This window comes from Balaenoptera physalus, assembly GCF_965194825.1.
Source record: "Balaenoptera physalus genome assembly, chromosome: 13".
In the NCBI taxonomy this organism is placed as follows: domain Eukaryota; kingdom Metazoa; phylum Chordata; class Mammalia; order Artiodactyla; family Balaenopteridae; genus Balaenoptera; species Balaenoptera physalus.
In genome coordinates this window covers 107,993,338-108,012,298 of record NC_138892.1, presented here as the reverse complement: position 1 = coordinate 108,012,298, position 18,961 = coordinate 107,993,338, and the positions used below count along the sequence as shown (strand labels likewise).

The 18,961-nt window shown below is 55.7% G+C and overlaps 1 protein-coding gene and 1 long non-coding RNA gene across 2 annotated transcripts; both read right to left on the bottom strand.

Moving 5' to 3' along the window:
- Position 1: 1 nt before the first annotated feature.
- On the bottom strand, positions 2-7,979 carry SLC25A18 (solute carrier family 25 member 18; the record flags this gene model as incomplete). Its single annotated transcript, XM_082419280.1, is given in 7 exon segments — positions 2-1,170; positions 1,174-1,196; positions 1,929-2,095; positions 2,657-3,033; positions 4,473-4,685; positions 6,762-6,947; positions 7,668-7,979. Coding segments are annotated over 7 exon segments (1,344 nt in total), but the record flags the coding sequence as incomplete, so codon positions are not given.
- A 163-nt stretch (positions 7,980-8,142) lies between these two features.
- Positions 8,143-15,595, bottom strand: LOC309641134. The gene is made up of 2 exons (XR_014252537.1): positions 15,065-15,595; positions 8,143-9,456 (listed from the first exon to the last, which is right to left on the bottom strand). It is a non-coding gene; the product is annotated as an uncharacterized lncRNA (long non-coding RNA).
- Positions 15,596-18,961: the final 3,366 nt, after the last annotated feature.

Genomic DNA, 18,961 nt, shown 5'->3' with positions numbered 1-18,961 from the left:
GTGGATGTCACTGATTTATTACACAAGGCGCTCGCTGCAGGTTGTGGTTTGAGAGGGTGAAGTTCTCACTGAGGGATCTGGAAAGAGGAAGCATTTTCCAAACCCCTGGAGCATTTGTGGGTTGACAGCCATCAGCAGTTGAAACCACGAACCCTCTCTGTGTCCCTCAGGCGCATCTGCTCCTTTCTACCAAAGCCTCACCTAGAGGCGCGCTCCCAGCCCCTTAAGGCTGTCCGCACACAGGTGTTCAGGGTCACCTGTCCCTGGAGGGCCTGGCAGCTGGAATAAGGGAACAGTTCTATTAGCTTTGGCAGCATCAGGAAAGAAGAAACTGCAGTCTTGGGGGAGAGGGGCTGCTGTGTGCTCATTGCATCAAGACAAAACCCACCGTGACCTGAAGATAAAGCGTCTGTTCTCCACCCTCATGAGTAACACGGGTCGTCACGAGTGTAGCTCGGTCCTGAGGGGACGTAGCTGGTAGGACACACTGTCCGCGCCACCCGTCTCCTCCTGGCCGAACATGGGCAGGCGGGTGCCACCTTGGAGGGCTGTCGTGGTCCACTTGAGCTAAAATAAAATCCTGCCATTCCCCGTATCAGTGCTGGGACAAATTAAGTTATTTAACTCAGAGTTAACGAGACTAAAGCCTCAAACTGATTCAAGGTGCTGCGTGTGAGATAGATAGATAGACGTGAAATGCAGAGATGGTTCCATCTGTGCTGTCTGTTCAGGGGGTCGGGGCTCCTGAGGGTCCCCGGGCTGGACTCCCAGAGCAGTGAGGGCTTCGGTCACCAAGGGAGGTGGAGGGGCCCGTGAGGTAGAGGGCAGGCGGTGAGGAGGGCCGGGGCTGCCGCCACGCCGACTCGAAACCCTTGAGGTGCTTGCCGACGCTGAGAAGTAGGCGCCGAAGAGCATCTACTGGGTGACCCCGAACAGCAGGGCTACGACCAGGGCCCTCCTGGCTCCACAGTCTCCTGGGGGGAGAGGAGCCCCCAGAGCTGACCCGACGGGCAGGGCTGCAGGCCTCCCTCCCCGCCTACCCCAGCCAGGGGGTGGGCGGACACCAGTGCTGAGGGAGCCGCGGTCTCCAAAGGGACACAGCCCTCACCTGGCACAGTCGGCGAGGCCGCTGTAGCTGTCCTCACCCCGGCCTTTCTGGAGGGTTTGGATTCAAGTTTTCAAAACGAAATTGAGGACTTCTCTGGTGGCGCAGTGGTTGAGAATCTGCCTGCCAATGCAGGGGACACGGGTTCGAGCCCTGGGCCGGGAGGATCACACATGCCGCGGAGCAACTGGGCCCGTGAGCCACAATTACTGAGCCTGCGCGTCTGGAGCCCGTGCTCCGCAACGAGAAGCCCCCGCACTGCAATGAAGACCCAATGCAGCTGAAAATAAATAAATAAATAAATTTATGTATTAAAAAACTAAAGTGAGCAAAAGTTACAATGAGTGAACATCTTGCTTTTGGTGTCCTTCCCTCAACACAAAGTGCCGGGTTCCCTGTGCGAGCTGGCAGACTCGGCTGAACCCTGAGGCCCGTTCTGCCCTTGTGGGCTCTGTAACGGGGACCTTCCCGTCGCTGAGCCTCCTTTACAAAATGAAGGGCTCGAGCCCCAGGGGACACACTGCACGAGGGCCCGGCTCGTGGGGCAGAGGCAGGGAAGCTGAGACAGGGAAGCCTCTCCTCCCGCCATTAGCCTCAAATTGTGGAAGGCCAGCAGTCACTGACAGCTGGTGCCCAAACCCTCCTGGGGACAGGAAGCCCCGAGAAGGTGGGGTGTTTGTCAGAGATGAGAGTTTCTGCAGGGGCCGCGGGTCGTGACCCGACGTGGTTTTCACGTTGGGGCTGTTTCATCTCTTGCATCCTGAAAGCACAGAATGTTCGTCCTACAGACGAGTCCACACACGCCTCCTCTGGAGAGCAAGTCAGGCTGCTCCACCTGCAATGTACTCAGCTTGCAGAGGCGTCACCGGGCCTGCGACACAGCTGGACGTGAAGGAGTGAGCGAAGGAGGCCTTCCCCGTGGGCTCCCTGACCCCCAGGAGGTTCAGTTTGGCGAACAGGGGGAAGTAGATGACGGAGAAGGGGATGTCCCCGCGGAGGAGGGGGCGGCCGTGCTGAGCTCCCAGCCGCTCAGGCCTCGTAGCGGGGCGGGGAGGAGCCCGGTCACCATGGCCCCCCGGTGATGGTGACAGTGACATGTGGGTGGAGACGGCAGAGAGGAAAGGACTTGCTTCCCCACCCGCCTGCCGGCACCCGAGGAGCCAGACACGGACTCAGTGGGACTGGCCTGTGAAGGGGCGGCGGGCTGGGCCGGGCACTGTGATGGGAGAACACTGGCCCCCGGCCTGGGTGCTCCTGACCAGCCAAGGAATTGGGTTCTCCCCGCTTGCTGACTGAGGAACGATCTGCAGGCCTTTGCAGGCAGGCCTTCCCGGGCCCCAGAGCACCTGACAGTCGTGTGCGCCTGGTCCCCGCAGAAGGGCCTAGACTAGTCTCCCAGGCCCGACCCTGCAGCCCTGCCCGGTTCTGACGTCCTGGGTTTGAATATCCTAGAAGAGCACAGAGGCCCCTTGGGGAGCTGTCCCTCTGGCCTTGGGTTCCTCTCCCTGTTCCTTGGGGCCCTTCTGTGTCCAGCTTGGGGAGAGGCCTCACCTGAGAAGGGCGGCTCCCAGCCCCCAGTAGAGCCCCACCAGGCCCTGGGTGCGGAGCAGCTCCCTGGTGATGAGGGCCGCGGCCGGGCGCCCGCCGGGGTAAAGGGGGCCCCGCGGGGCAGGGCTGGCGGCGGAACCCTGGCGGCGGGCTGCGGGGAGGGAAGGCAGCCCCTCGGGCCCCGCCCTTCCTAGAGCTGAGGGTTGTCTTAACTTGAGGACATCAGTTCCTGGCTCCAGGGAGCGAGCTCTCGGGTCTCTATTATCTAATAGGATGTCCCTACTGCTTAGGCTGCTTCCCAAGGGCACGGCCACTGCCTGCCCAGCTTTCTTTATAGGAAACTGTGGTAGGACCCCCTCCTCCACCAATTCCTTATCCTCCTGTTAAAACTGTGGTTTTGATCTTTCTTCCATTCCTCAACCATCTCTAAACTTATCTGCATAGTTTCACGCGACTTGTACTTTGGGACACAGGAATCCCCGTATATCTTCTGCGTAATTTGTAAACCAGCAAGTTATCTTTGTTCAAAAACTGCCCTTCAGACTTAAGGGGTGCCTCCTTTCTCTAGAATCCCAAGACTAGGGGAACATGTCCCATTTTATGGAATTAGATTCTTTAGATGTCAACCCTTTTTAGTGGAGTAATTCAGAGCACATGATCTGATGAGTTAAGCATCTAATAAACAGAACCGTGTTTTTCCCCTGAAAATTGGTTATTGATGCAAGCGTTTTGAATGTGGGTGAGTCTCATTAATGACCACAGCATTCGATGCACTGAAGTTGTGAGAATATTAATTTTTTAAATTCTCAGTGTTTGAGACACTTGGCCTAGATTTTAAGCCCTAAAAGGAAGCTATTTCTTGCCTCAATTTTGATTGGTATCCAGCAGAGCAACAAAGCATACTAAGAAGGTACTTGCTGCCCCTTTTACCGTATTTCATAGGGTAGAACTCTAGGCACAGGTCTCAAACGAGTAGCTTTAAGGTGGTCAATCAGTGAACATGATTTTCCCCATTGTCTGCCTTAGATGTACATAATTTACCCATCCATCCATATCCTGAATTTTACTTCTTTTTGAGTGTTGGAGGAATACTAAGACTTCTCGTCCAGGTTGAAAAACGAAACGTGACAGAACATTACCCTTTGCAGATCAGAACACAGCGGGGGCTTCCGGTGTCCGGACTTCACTCTTTCTGCAGTTATGTTTGCTTCAGGCTGGTCTGATCCGGCCTGGAAATCTGGCTAAATTCCAGCTCAGCATGTGTGGCCAGCTGGTTGGAGGGGAGACGCACATCCAAGGCCTCACAGGTGCTGTGTCAGTCCCGTGGCATGAGGGCTGGGCCTCGCCCTGGGGAGACACCCTCTGTGCCCCCCGCTGGCCTCCTTCCATGGGACACACCCCTGTCCTTGATAGATGCTTTGATACCTGACCACTGTGTCTTTGAGAGGACTCGGATTTAGGAAAGGGCCAAACTTCTTTTCCAGAGAAAAGCAAAAGAATAGGAATGGTCCTCTTCTCCCTTTCACGGCCTTCCCACGGAAGGCCAGCTTCCATAGCAACACTGAAGTGTGCGTGAGCAGGCCACTGACGTTTCTTAAAATCTTTAGGAAATCGGGCCTAAATGTTCAGGCAGCAGGACAGAGGTAATAGGGAAACATTCTCTCTCCCTCCTGAACTGAGTCTCATCCCTGCTGTTTGTCCTACAGCTGGAGGTGTTGAAATCCACAAAATAAAGACTTCTACTGACCTGGAGCGCTGACTGGGTCACAGTCTGGCGGATGAGTGCGAACGTGGGGAAATCTGTTCTGACAGCCCTTTATCGATCCCGTGCGAAGGTGGGAGAGGCCTCACCCAGGCGCCCAGCACGCTGCAGCAGAATCTTGAGCATTTCCAGGGGACAGGTGACCGCCGCCTGGCACAGCCCAGCTCCACACCCGGCGAGCATCTCCAGCTTCAGATTCCACTGCGCCCCGTGGGCTGGAGTCAGGCTCCTTCGGCCACAGGCCAGCCCTGCTGCCCCGCCGTGGCCCGTCTACCCTACCTAGGTATCTAGTCCCCATGGGCCGGCTGCCACTCACCCAACTGGGTCAGTAGTCAAGCTCAGTCTCCTTAATGACAAGAGACTAAATTTAAAACAGGATGCCAGGGAGGCTGAGACCAGGACCATGAAACAACCCATTGCAGGACTGCTTCCTTCCTGATCCCCCAAGAACTGTCACTGGGGCAACGGGAAGCACAGAGAGAACTACAAAGTGTCTGCAGTTGATCTGTTTCATCAGCATAAAAACAGACACAGAAAGATGGAACAGAATCCAGAGCCCAGAAATAAACCCCTGCATATATGGTCAACTAATGTTTGACAGGGAAGCCAGGAATACTCGATGGAGAAATGACAGCCTCTTCAAGGAATGGTGCTGGGAAAACCGGATATTCACATGTAAAAGAATGGAACTAGACCTCTATCTTATACCACTCACAAAACTAACTCAAAATGGATTAAGGACTTACACGTAAGACCTGAGATCATAAAACTCCCAACAGCGGGAGAAGTTCCTTGACACTGGTCACCTAAAGCACAAGCAAGAAAAGCAAAAATAAACAAACTAAAAAGCTTCTGCACAGCAACGGAAACCGTCAACAAAATGAAAAGGCAGCCTACTGAATAGGGGGGAAATAATTGCAAACATATACCTGATAAGGGGCTAATATCCAAAACATACAAAGAACTCATACAACTCAATAGCAAAAAAACACCCCAATTAATCCAATTTAAAAATGGACAAAGGACCTGAATGGACATTTTCTGAAGAAGATATTCAAATGGCCAACAGATACATGAAAAAATGCTCAGTGTAATTAATCATCAGGGAAATGCAAATCAAAACCTCTAAGCTATATCACCTCACACCTATTAGACTGGCCATCACCAAAGACAACAAATAACAAAAATTGGTGAGGACATGGAGAAAAGGGAGCCCCTGCGTTCATAGCAGCATTATTTACAGTAGCCAAGACGTGGCAGCAACCAAAGTGTCCATGGATGGACGAATGAATAAAGAAGACGTGGTGTATATCTATTTATTTATTATATACAATGGAATACTACTCAGCCATTTAAAAAAAAGAAGGAATTCCTGTCATGTGTGACAACTTGGATGGACCTTGAGGGCATTACACTAAGTGAGATAAGTCACACAGAAAGAGACAAATACTATATGATCTCACTCATGCGTGGAATCTATAAAAATGCAAACTCATAGAAGAAGAGATCGGATTTGAGGTTCCCAGAGGCAGAAGATGGGGACTGAGTGAACTGGGTGAGACGGTGCGGAGCTGCAGTTACAGGTCAGTGCGTCCTGGGGACGTGATGCACGGTATGGTGGCTGTAGTTAACGACACCGCTGTGTATGTGAGAGTTTGCTAAGAGAGCAGATCCCAGGAGTTCTCATCACAAGAAACACATCTTTGTAAAAAACAGAAGGGGACTTCCCTGGTGGTCCAGTGGTTAAGACTCTGCGCTGCCAATGCAGGGGGCCCGGGTTTGATCCCTGCTCAGGGAACTAGAGCCCACATGCAAGCTACAACTAAGGAGCCGGCATGCCGCAACTAAGACCTGGCGCAAATAAATAAATAAATAAATTTTAAAAATAAAAGAACTCTTAAAAAAAAACCATTTTTGTTAACTCTGTGAGCGGATGGGTGTTAACTAACATCATTTTGCAGTGTATGGATGTCAGGTCGTCAGGCTGAACACCTTAAAGGTACCCAGCGCTGAACATCAGTTGCCCTCAATAAAACTGGAAAAAAGAATTCGTCTGCAAAGCCACCGCAATGAGAAGCCCACGCACCGCGACGAAGAGTAGCCCGCGCACCGCAACAAAGAGCAGCCCCCGCTCGCCGCAACCAGAGAAAGCCCGCGTGCAGCAACGAAGACCCAACGCAGCCAAAAATAAATAAATAAATAAATAAATCTATTTTTAAAAAAAAATTCGTCTGCTGGTTGATGACGGAGCATATAGATTCTATACGGCCTGTCTTTCCAGATTAGAAATCACTTTCCATCTGCCAAACCACACCAGCGCTCAGCCACCTATGCACATTTACACACTTGCTGACAGGTGAGCCAAGGCGTGGTCGCCACCCGCTCCCGCCACCTTCCAGAAAAGAGCGCGATGCACCCCTCCTCCAGGAGCTGCTGCCGGACGTCACTGGCCGCCAGCTTGACGGCTTTCTCTGGGGTGACTGCGGTCAGGTTCACCACAGCTCCTGGAAGGAAACCGCGAGGGTGGGGCGTCTGCAGCCATAGGGACCCCCTCCCCCAGCCAGTGAGCTTCCGGGATGAGTGGGGCCCCTGGGAGTCGGGGGGGCTCCTCTGCCTATTTCACAGAAACGCCCTTTCTTTTCCGCCACCCCGCTGGGACTGCGTGTGCCCGACGGCTCCTTCGTGCACTTCCCACAAGTCACCTGTGTCTGGTTCGTGCCACCCGTCCCCCGACAAGTGACCAGTTCCACAAATTCAGCCTGATCGCGAGGTCCTGCGGGGCAGGGCTGGCAGCCGTGTGGGTCCCAGGGCTTCGCCTTTACGTTCGGGGCCACTGGCACGTCAGCCCCTCTCAATCCAGCCTCGTGTCCATCTCGCAAGGCTCAACAGTCACAGTGTGCGGCCCTGGCTGGGGACACTGCGGGGGCGGGGCCTGTGGGGGCTGGTGCCCGGGAGGAGCCCCCCGCCCCCCGCAGCTGTCCTGGCTCTGGGGCAGGGGGTGCAGAGAAGGTGGGGCTCACTGGCCTCCACCGTCACACACAGTGGTGCCAGGACGGGGCCCCCGCGCCTCACCACATGCAAATGTGTTCCCGCTCCCCTCGCAGAAGGTCAAGCCCCCCAAGTCTGTGCCACCCCGGGCCCTGAGGAGCCTGCCTCGGTTCTGCCAGGAAGCCCTCCCCCCGAGCTGTCTTCCCTGGCAGTCCGCTGCCGTGGAGGCGGAGGCCAGCAAGGTCAGGGTGAGCAGGCAGCCGCCCTGCCCTGCCCAGCTGGGCCCCGCACCCCGATGCACCCCCGGCCCCCCACATACGTTCCTTTGTAGCTTTCCTGTCCACGCTGGTTCTGTAGCCGAGCCTCGGCCAAGTCGATGGGGAACACACGGGTCACCCCCAGGAGCCCGGGCACGCCTCCGCTGATGAGCGTTGCTGTGACACTAGGCCCGGGGTCGGGGGTGGGCACAGCGGGGGAGGCTGGCCGCACAGCCAGGATGGGATCAGGGGACGGAGGGCAGGACGGAGCGGGGAACGGGCGGGAGAGGCCGCTCCTCGGCCCCTGCCCCACAGGTGTTCAGAGGCCCCTCTCCTCGGCCTCCCCCAGCCCCACAGGGAGCCAGGAGGCCAGGCGGGGGCTTCTGGGAGGGAGGCCAGCTCTGCACCCAGGGGGTTCAGCTCCTTCAGGGCTGCCTCCGGGCTCTCTGGCTGGTCCCCACCCTGGAACCACGTGTAAAAGCTTTCAAACGCTTTATCAAGCAGTTTTATTTCCAGCTTAAGGTCAGGACTGAGTGTGAATCCTGGCCATGCCGTTTGCTTCAAGCAGTCACCTGCCTCTGATCCCTCACCCCCACTCCCCAGGTGAGGCTGGCCTCACTCCAAGGTTTGTGAGGACAAAGAGGTTATGCGTTTGGAAAATGAGAGCCACAATCAACAATAAGAACACACGCTTCTGATAAGGAAGAGAACCAGGGTTAGAACTTGAGATGATCTGATTGTGGCCAAAAGGAAAGAAAGTCACACTACATACATCATGAAGTCCCTCGTCCTGGAGTTTGGGAGACTGAAAATGGAAAACAAGGCTCCTCGGAACCTAGCACAGAGTCCCTCTGTCTCAGGCAGAGGCAGAGCCTTGGAGGTAGATTACCTGAGAGCGGATAACAGGATGTTTTTCTCAGGAGTGGACCTTGATAAACAAGCCAGAAACTGTGGCAACAAACAGACTGTGACTTAAGTTTTGCAGCCTGAGAAGATGCAGGGCCAACAATTACCAGTTACATGACGTCCAGGGCGCCGGGGGACAGATGCTCTCCCTTGGGACCGGGAAAGAAGCCGTTCACCTCAAATCCTGGTCGGACATCGTCGGGAAGTTCCCAGGGCCGCGGCTCCAGTGCAGGGGGAGGTCGGTCACCTGGGAACCCACGCCAGCTGCCCACGTGCTCAGTCCGCTCTCTTCCTGGACCTCTTGGGCCTTGGGATCAAAAGGTCAGAAGAAAGGGGGTGAGGATGCTGGCGCTGGGAGGGGAGTCCCGGCACCTGGAGGGCCTGTCCTCGTTCCCGGGCAGCCGACGCGGCTCAAGTGTCTCCAGGGATTTTGTTTTGGGGAAGAGAAGAGATCAGCGTTTCTCTTGGTGTGTATTGACCCTTTCAGGAAAAATGGACTGAGCGCCAGGCACTGGCTGCCCCAGGTCTGGGCGAGAACGCTGGTTGTCAGGAGTCACACGTGAAGGAGGAGACAGACGGTAACTGAAGCAAATCCTGGGGGACAGCCAGTGACCTGCCTCTGCCCAGAAAGACGCAGCAGGGAAGGCGGACAGAGACTCCGGGATGGGGAAAAGGCGACCTGAGGCCCCAGAGGGCGTGAGGGCGAGGGCTGCGGGTGTCCGGGAAGAGCATCCAGCGGGGCAGGTGCCGTCCCTGCTCGCAGGGACACCGAGTCACGGAGGTGACGGGGCCGAGGCCTGACCTCCTGAGGCCTCTCGCCTTTGGCTTTTCTTCTGAAAGAAGAGTCCACTGGAGAGTGCTGAGTCTCAAGGTGACGGGACCGCCGGCCGCTGAGTGGAGAGCAGATGGTGAAGGTCAGAGGTGAGAGCGGACAGAGAGGATCCAGGCCACAGGGGAAGGTGGGCGGGGGTACGCGGTCGGAGCCGGGACAGGGAGGCTGCAGGCACCAGGTCTGAGGGCTGGCAACATGGGAAACTGGGTCTGTGGGAGGAACAGGGCCGGAGGAGACTGGCGGGCGGGACGCTCAGATCCCTGCCCGCAGGATCCCGGCAGTACACGAGGTTATTAGCACCGGTTTGCGGTGCTCCCGCCCAAGAGCCTTAATCATCCCCGCCATCAGCAAAGGGACTGAGCATCTGCCAACCGCAGACCCGGGCCTGCAGTTGGGGAGAGGAGGTGGCCGGCGCCAGGACTGGAGCCTTAGGAGCCCGAAGGCCAGGAGATTAGTGTCCTGGCTGTTCTCCCAGACACTTGCTAAGCTGTGGAGAGGACCCGTTTAATTCCAACTGCAGGAAACAATGGGCCGCACGGAAAACCCTTTCTGTCGGAATCCAGACAAGTAATTGAGAATCTTGCAGCTGTATCCCCTGCTGTTTGTGGAACTAAATCACTCGTTTATAAATTGTGGTTCACTGGCCACTGGAACAGGGGTACCTAGGAGAAGCCGGAGAAACCAGGGGCACCCTGATCCCAGGGCCAGTGGAGCCGCAGGCGCTCCTCCACCAGATGGCGGACCCATGTCCCCAGCCACATGCCAGGCGCTATGGCCTGGCAGCTCCCTCGAGCCGTGAAGGCAAGGTTTGTGAGTGGTGAGTGGATTGTCAACAGTCAGCAGAAAGGGAACCGGCAGCCAGGGCTGTCCTGGAGTCACGTTCCACAGATGCTCAGCCCAGGGCGACGGAGGCCCAAGTGCCTGCCGCTCTGCCAGAGCTTGCTGGGTGCCTGCCGTGTGCAGGGGGGGGACTCAGCTGAGAACAAAAGCAGGTTCCCCCCTCCCAGGCCCTGGGCAAGGGCGATTCTTCCAGAAAGCAGGCCCGAGGCACCGTGCTGCCCGACCCAGGGGCTCAGTGTGCACTACAGGGCCCGGGCCACCGGGGTGTGGGCGCCTCCCTCACGAGAACCTTTCACCCCTTTGACTTGAGAGGCCCCCCAGCCTCCTGGGACCTGTGTCGCTGGATCCCAGTGCCCCAGGACACCCCTCCCTCCGCACACCGCCTGTCTGAGCGGCCCGGCTCCCCCGTCAGCAGCCTCCCCGCCTTCTGGCCATTCCCTGCCACTCAACACCCAGCCCCCCAGCCCCCGGTGGCCTCTCCCTCCCATCCCCAAAGCCAAGCAGTCTCTGCCTTCACGCTTCCTCCGAAAAATAGGGCCACGCACGTGCTGGGCTGGGACTCGAACAGAAGCTGGGTCAGTGTTGAGAAACCTTTATGGCAACTTGAGTAATTTCATGTTTTAGAATCTATCAATAAAGATGTGCGCTTTTATTTGTTTTTTTAATTCTATTTTTCTATTAATCCATTTTTGCTGTATTTCACAAAATTACTGGTCCATAGTAGGCTGTGGGGAAACAGACCCTTCTTCATGGGTAGAAATGCTGCCCAGACACCAGCTCCCAGCCTCCACCCGGCGCCCAACCTGCTCGCAGGACCCTGACCCTGCCCGGGGTCTGCCTTACTGCACCCCCACACCCTGCCGCCCTTGAGCCCCGCACTCACTGTCCCCCTGATGGGACGGAGGTCCTTTGGGCCCCTGCTCCCCACATCGGCCCTTTCAGCCGCTCCAACCTTGGCCTCTGCGGGCCCACCTGACGCCCAGGTACAGGCCCAGCCCAGGGCTCCAGCCAGAGTCCGCGGCTGGCATCCCACCCAGATGCTCGGTCTTGGGGAGTGGCCCGAGCCCCATCCTGTGCCCCCCTCCCCTCGCCCTTGGCTCCCCAAGCATGCGAGGCCCTGGCCACCTACTGGAGGCCTCCAGGATTGGACCCCTGACGCTGCAGCCCCCAGGGCACTGCACTTCCGCGCGCATACGGTGCCCGTGCATCAAAGGAAACGAGGCCGTGCCGCAGCCTCCTGTTTGCCAGAAGCGGCTCCTTTCCTCCTCACTCTAAGCTCGACATGGACAGTCACCCGCCTTCAGCCAGAGCTTCTGCCTCTCTACTCCCTCGATGGAGGTCAGATCCCCGCCCGCTGCGGGACGACTGCTCTGCGAGAGCCCCGCTTGCCTACAGCAGCCCCTTCACCCCGAGCCATCTCCCCTCCTGTTCCTCCAACAGGCGGGCTTGAACGAAGCCCCAGAGGCTACTACTTGGGGTGGGGGGGGCGGCCCCACCTCCCCAGGGGCCTGGAGGTCAGGGAGGAGGACAAACAGCACCGGCCTGCAGGCCTGTTTCGGTATCGTGCTGCCCTCTCCGTACGGGTACCTTCTGTCCATTTACGGGCAGAGGGCGCTGCAGGCTGGTTTGCAAGGTCCCTGCACTTTCAAGAACATTAAAGCTGAGCTGGGAACTCAGTGCTGCCCTAAGGATTCTTCCAGCTCAGGGGCTGGAAAGCTTTAGGGAGGAATGTGATGGTCTTAAAGACCAGCTTCCCGAGCGGTCAGGCTGCGGGTGCAGATGCAGGGGACCTTGTTGCCCAAGTCAGCAGCCCCCGCTTTAGCCAAGTGATCTCACTCAGTGTGTTTCGTCTCCACGTCACAACCTTGCTAAGGACCACACAGGGCAGTGGGGCAGAGTGGGCTTTGCAGTCAGGCTGCTTTTGAGCTGCATGACCTCCTGTTTACCACTCACTAGCTGTGTGACCTTAAGCAAGTTACTTAACTTCTCTGTGCTTGTTTCCTCAACTATGAGACATATTCCGACGTAGAGAACCTGGCACAGCACCTGGCACATACGAGGCGTCCACTTAATGATACTGTCCCTCCCTTTCCTGGTGGCAGTGGATGCTGACACAGGGTGTGAAGTTGGGTCCAGAGGGCACAGGCCCAGCACATTACGATAATCCAGCAAGAGGCAGAAGTAGAACCTGCAGTGGGAGGGAAGGGATGTGAACGATTTCTGTGAAGCAGCAGCATGGCCAGATGCCCCGTGTGAACCCCCAGCCAGCAGGAAGAGATCAGGAGGACTGCAGCAGTGAGGCGGTGGGGCAGAAAGAAAAGCCTGGCTGTTGACGTGAGTGTAAACTGTAGCCACGGAACAGACACCATCGCACACCAGCTAGGGTGCTACAGACAGAGCCGGAGCTGCTGGCTGGGCCTGGCGCCTTGTGGGTGGGAGCGTGAAGTGGTGCCGCATCAGTGGGAAACAGGATGGCAGCCCCGCAAGAAGTTAAAACCTGAGTTACCTTATGACCCAGCAATTTCACCCCTGGGTGTGCACCCAGATTTGAAAGCAGAGTCTCGGACATGTAACTGCGCACCCACGTTCACTGCAGCATTGTTCACAGTAGCCAGAAAGGGGAACAACCCAAACATCCATCGACGGGTGGTGGATAAACACAATGTCGTCCATCCACACAGTGGAGTGTCACTTAGACTGAAAAGGACGGAGCTTCTGACACCTGCTATGACACGCATGCACCGGGAGGGCACTGCGCTCAGTGAAATAAGCCAGACACAGAAGGACAGCTACTGCATGATCCCACTTATCCAAGGAAACGGGATCAGTCAAAATCACAGACACAGAGTAGTAAAAGTGGTTACCAAGGGCGGGGGGGTTAGTGTTTAATGGGGACAGAGTTTCAGTTTGGGATAAAAAACTTCTGGGGCTGGATGGTGTAGTGGTTGCATGATGACGTGAGTATGCTCAATGCAACTGAAGCATACGCTTACCAGTGCTTAAAAAGGTAAGATTTATGTATTTTACAACAAGAAGCAAAATAAAGAGGTGAGTAATGAAGGTAGTAAATTACATTTAAACATGAATGGGGGGCACTGGGGAGCGGAGGAAGGTGTCCCACATTAATGTGAATTACAGTAAAATGGTTAAGAAAGGGTTTTATAAACAAAACAGAGAAGGTGTAGGAAATAAAGTCTGGAAATAAAATTGCAAATTGTTTACTAATTGAAGAATTTAAAACACTGGCAAACGAAAAATTACAAAACAGCAGCAGGACACATGGGTGTCAAAGTCCAACAGGAATTTGGAAAGGGTGTCAGCGTCTCAGAATTGATGGAAGTGCCAGTCGGCTGCAGTGACAACTGAGGTTACAGGTAAAAGTCTGGTCGTCTGGAGGAGGCGTCCAAAGGAGAGGGGGTGGGAGTGGGGTGAGATGGGGCTGTGGGACAGGCCTGGGCCATTCCGGGAGGGGCTGATGCACTGCCAGGGGCCACGGAGGAGCGGAGAGCTGTGAAGTGGGTGTGGTCAAGGCAGCAGCTCAGTCCCCGCCTCCAGGAAGGGAAGGGGGAGCCAGATGCTGGGAGGAAAATGCCAGGTGAAGAGCTGGGATGAGTTGGGATAAAGGTAGAGAGGAAACTGGGGCAGCGTTTATGGGGAGGGGACCCAGGGGAGGAGATGGGTGTGGTCAGAGGACTTGTGGGGGGGGGGTGGGTAGAGCGAGGACGGTCCTGCCCCACGGACCTCGGGACGCCCCAACCCAGGGTCCAGGGTCTGATCTTAATGAGCCCTCATAGGATTCCTGTGCACACCGAAGCTGCAAGTTTTGGAGAGTGGTTTACAATGCTGACGGTACAAAGGTCACCAGGAGAGCTCTGAAAAACCCCAATGCCAAGGCTGCGCCCCAGACCAGGGAAAAACTCTGTGGGGAGGGCCCAGGCATCTGATTTTTTTAAAGTCCAGGTTTTTAAACCCCTAATGGGTGGCCTAGATTGGCAACCATTGGTCTAGGGCATTGCAAAGCCGAACATAAGGTCACTAAAATTTGTTGAATCAATCACAACAGCAGCAGCGGGAGACAGATGTCAGTAAACGGATGGATGGCAGAAATGATTGGACGGCAGGCCTGCTGGGTTTAGACCCCAAAGCATCCACCAGTCCTAGGGGGGGACTCGAAGCAGAGACAGGCGAACAGGGGCAGGTGTCAGGAGGGCGGGGCCGGGGACACAGGGGCAGCGAAGGGCTCATCAGCCCTGAAGCCACGCGCACTCTGCACCCTGCCTCAGGCCCACAGGCACTGGCTGAGGCCCAGCCCACTGTGGTTCCTCAGGCCTGGGACGGGAAGCCGGGATCCGCACTTCTAACGAAGCCCCGGGCAGTGCTGCAGCCCAGAGCCACACGGGAGCCCCCTCCCTGGGCCACGGGACACACAGGACTCCTCCCAAGGCCAGCTCCACCCCTGCGCCTTGGGGATCACTTCCGGAGGCTGTTTTCTGCACTGTGTCACCTTCACTGCAGTTCAGCCTGGCGGGAGCAGAGCCGGGGTGAAAGGCGAGAGAGGGACCCAAGCCAGAACAAGGCTCAGAGGAGACGGAACGGAACTGGCCCGAGACCCTGCCCCTCAGGGTCTGGCCCTGCGCCAGCGTCTCTCCCGGCCCACCAGGGCAGCTCAGCACTGCGTTCTGCTCCTATGTTGCTCTCGTCCAGCCTTTCTGCCCAGCTTTCCTCCCTTTACTGTGAAGTCTGCAGACAAAGCCATATTTTTCCTTCTGCCCTGTTAGTAAGTACGCAAGCGCCAGGCACACAGAAGCGATTTATTAAATACTTACTGAGAAGGTGACTGCGAGTTAGTCTGTTTTCATCTTAGTTCCTGGGGCTGGGCCACGTCCTTGCCTTCCTCCTGCCGACTCAATTCCTCCCCAAAGCAAAAGCTGTGGACATGCTCCAAGGAACCAACTGCAAGGCTCTACAAAATAACACCCAGCCTTAACTGGCCAGAACAGCTCCGCCATCCTGCCACCTGCTGTCCAGAATAAGGTTCAGACCCAAGCAGCTAGGAGCGGGCAGTGCTCTTCCAAGTCGGAAGACTTCTCAAAGGCACCTGAATTGGTACCCACATCAGGGACGCAGAGCGGGTGGGGCTTCAGAACACAACAGCCAAATCTGGAGACTTTCCAGCTGCCTCCTTGGCTAGTATTTCACCGTCCATCTTTCACTCAAGATTTTTGCCAGAATTGCCTAAGGAAACTAAAGGAGTGAACCTCGGTAGCAGAAAGGGAACAAAACCAGGTGCACAGATGTTCCCCTTTTAAAAACCCAAAGGAAAACCATGAGGCCAGGAGACAGATCTCCAGGACGCAGGTGGGCTGCGGCAGCCTGGACACTCGGCCCAGAGGCATTTCTCCCAAAGGCCTCTCCACAACGTTTCAGGGCGAAGGTCGCCTCCAAGAGCCCGACCCTGGGTTAATCTCACCCTGGAGGTGCCACTTGTTTACAAAATTAAGACATCTTTCCTCCCAATGACAGGAATAGGTTTAGAGACAAAAGCCATTACTGTCTAACAAGACCTCTGGATGTTTCCAAATGTCAAAATGCAAAGTTCTGTCAGAATTTTGAGACTAACCCGCATTGATCACTCATGGCTGGCTTCCTTCCTTTTCCCTAAATCTTCCCCACCAGCTTTATTTTCACGTTCCAATCTAAAGTAAGCACAGGTATCAGACATGGTACCATATCTGATACCCGTGGGGCTTAACAAGTGTAAATGTCAAACAATGATTCTGAAAACAGGGACAGATTAACACCATTTGCTGGACCAGGTCTTGAAACAGAGTTGACCAGTGGAAGACACTTTGTTTTGGTCCCAAGGAGATAAATCTGGGAAACAACCTAAGGGCATTCAGCTAAGAGCTAAATTCCTACTAAAAAGTCAATCTCTGGCTAAAACTGTCAGAACATTCTGGCCTTTGTTTGGTGAGGAATTCATGTCATAGTAGGAGGGGTTCCAGTTGGGAATCCAAAAGTTAGAAATCAAACTTTACACGTATTCATACGAGCACACACAGGTCCACACATCAGGATGCAAAGGGGGCCAGGCCAGGGTCCTGGCCACCTGCCCCCGGCCCCGCCCAGGCTGAGGGGACTGAGAGTCAAGCGAGACAAACACTCCAACTGGCATCACATCAAATTCGGGGTTTACTAACAACTTCCACTTTAAAGTTCATTTTTTTGGGTTTCAAAAAACATATGGAAATGCAACTACTCAACTAGAAAATGTGATTGACATAGTATTTTATAGGAAAAATGCTTTGTATGGGGGACTGACTGCACTGTGAACACAGTTCTTAAAAAGGACAAGGACTGAAGTCTCAAAAATATATACCAACACATCAATGGGGATAATCTGACAAAAAACAACTGGAGGTCACGCAGGTCACAGCCCAGAAAGTGATAAACCTGAGGGGGAACAGATCTGGAAACTGGGACTGTTTGTGGTAGCATTTCTAGTGAAAAGTATTACTTACAAGGATAAAACAGGCCAGGAATTTTTGTGACCTAAGACTCCAGCTAACTGATAATAGGCGGCTCCTCTTCATCTCTCCTCCCCCTCCCCCAACAACAAACACCCTCCCAGGAACTGGGAAGGAAAACTAAATTGGGAGGGAGGAGAGCACCACCTAGTCTCCAAGCCCCCGGCCCGCCCCGGGTGCACACTTCACTTACAGGCCGGCTGGGTTTGGGTGGGACCGTGTTTGTGCAAGCGCCTGGGCTGGTGAGGGTGGACCCGGGCTGGGTACATAAGGCGGGGCCCAAAGGCCTGGCGGGGGAGAGTGTGTGATCCCAGACGCCGCCTGGACCCACCAGCCAGCTTCGTTACTGCTCAGCTTCTCTGCAGAGCCCCCGTCAGCGGCGCGGGGCCCATCCCGTCCCCACCCCCGTCCCCACCCCGTGCGTGCGTGCGTGGCCCGCAGGGACCATGTGGGCTGAGATGGGGCTGCCTTTTTAGGTGACAGCCCTGGGGCCTAATTCAAACCTCTGTCCTGATGGGAGTTTGCCCCAGTGATGAAAGTGACACAGGACACACACAACTCACACGTATCACCCTGCTATTTTAAGAATGTACTTTATACAAAATAACCAGTTCATATGGAAATAAATCTACAGACCTCCAAGGATCAAAAAGCTTTTTAAAAAGTTCTTTTAAAAAATTATCCAACACACAGTATAGAACTAACTATTGAGGTAAGTGTGGCTCTCAGTGAAACAGGGAATCAGCAGACCAGACAAAATATACACAATATAAAAATAAATAGCATTCCCCTTTCCAGTACTGGCCAGGAAAGCTCACAGGCTTCTGCAGCAGGGGAGCCGGGCACGAGCCCCAGCTGGGGAGGGGGTCAGCGTTCAGTAACTCACTCCCGAACCCACCTTCCCTTTTCAAATCCACAGGACAGTCAGCTGGTTTGAGGCATTTCTACATCAGCCCCCAGGGCAGAACGAGGGAGAGACCAGTGGGCAGGCGGCCCGCTGACGGACTGCTGGGCAAGGGCCTGTGAAGCATGGTGGGGACGAGGAGCAGCCAGCCTCACACGAGAGGACGCGGGGCAGGGAAGGCCCGCGTCCCGGGAGAGTCCAGTCATGGGCTCAGCCCCTGGCTGGGGACCCCGCACCCCAGCAGCCGCGGCCCGACGGCCCCAACTCCCACACGACCCGATTTCTGGGGTGGCCACCCCAGTCCTTCAGCTGGACTCTGAACGCCCTGGATGCCGCCGTTCTGTGACGGTCCCTGCCTCGGGGCTACTGGGTTAGGGTTTCACAGGAAATTTCAAACCAGGACTCGAGAGCAGTGTGTAGCTGTAGATTGGAACTTCCTTTAAAAAGTGAGAAAAAAGCTCAGCCCAGGTGATGCCGGCTGTCCGGGACAGCACACAACCCACTCCCGGACCCGGCAGGAGCGAAGACAAGTGAAGACCCAGCAGGTAACCCACGCGACGCAGACCTGGACGCCCAGTCACGAGAACGCTGCCAGGCTCGGCGGGCCAGGCTGGCTGAGGGCCGAAGGCTTTCAAGCAACATGAAAGTGTTCCTGTTCAGAGGCACCCGGGGCCCCAGGTAGGGCGTCCTGCTGACAAGAGGCCAGTATGTCCCCAACCCCCACCCCCTGCAAGGGAGAGGACGCAGCAGCTTTAGTTTCACTTTTAAAAGGTGGGATGAGAAAAGTGTTATCAACAGGATCCTGCGTGTCTGTCCTTACGCAGTCTTCATATGTTTTTACCGTAATAAACTTTAGCCAAGAGCTAATTTTAAATGGACAGACTCTGAGGGGAAAAAACCCCAGGCCAGAAACCTTCCAAAAGGCTCTACTTTTCCCTCTGGATCTTTTATTTCCCTGGGTCCTGGGGAGACAGTTTCTAACCAAGGTCAGCGGTGGACGTGAAGTCCTCCCAGCCCCTGACAGGTGGCAGTGGTCCCAGGGGAAGGGCCCTCTGGGACCTCCTCCCAGGCCACGTTCCAGCTGGGAGGAGCGCAGGGGCCCCGCCAGGGACGGCCCTACCGGCCAAGGGACGCAGCAGGCTCACCACAGGCACCACAGGGGGCTCCACTCCCTCCGCACCTCGTCAGCGTCCCACTCACCCAGAAGGGAGGCTCCTGTCCTGTCCACAGCTCCTCGGGCAGCGGCGGGTGGGGGAGCGGCTGCGGCGGGGGGAGCAGAGCGACCCGAGGCT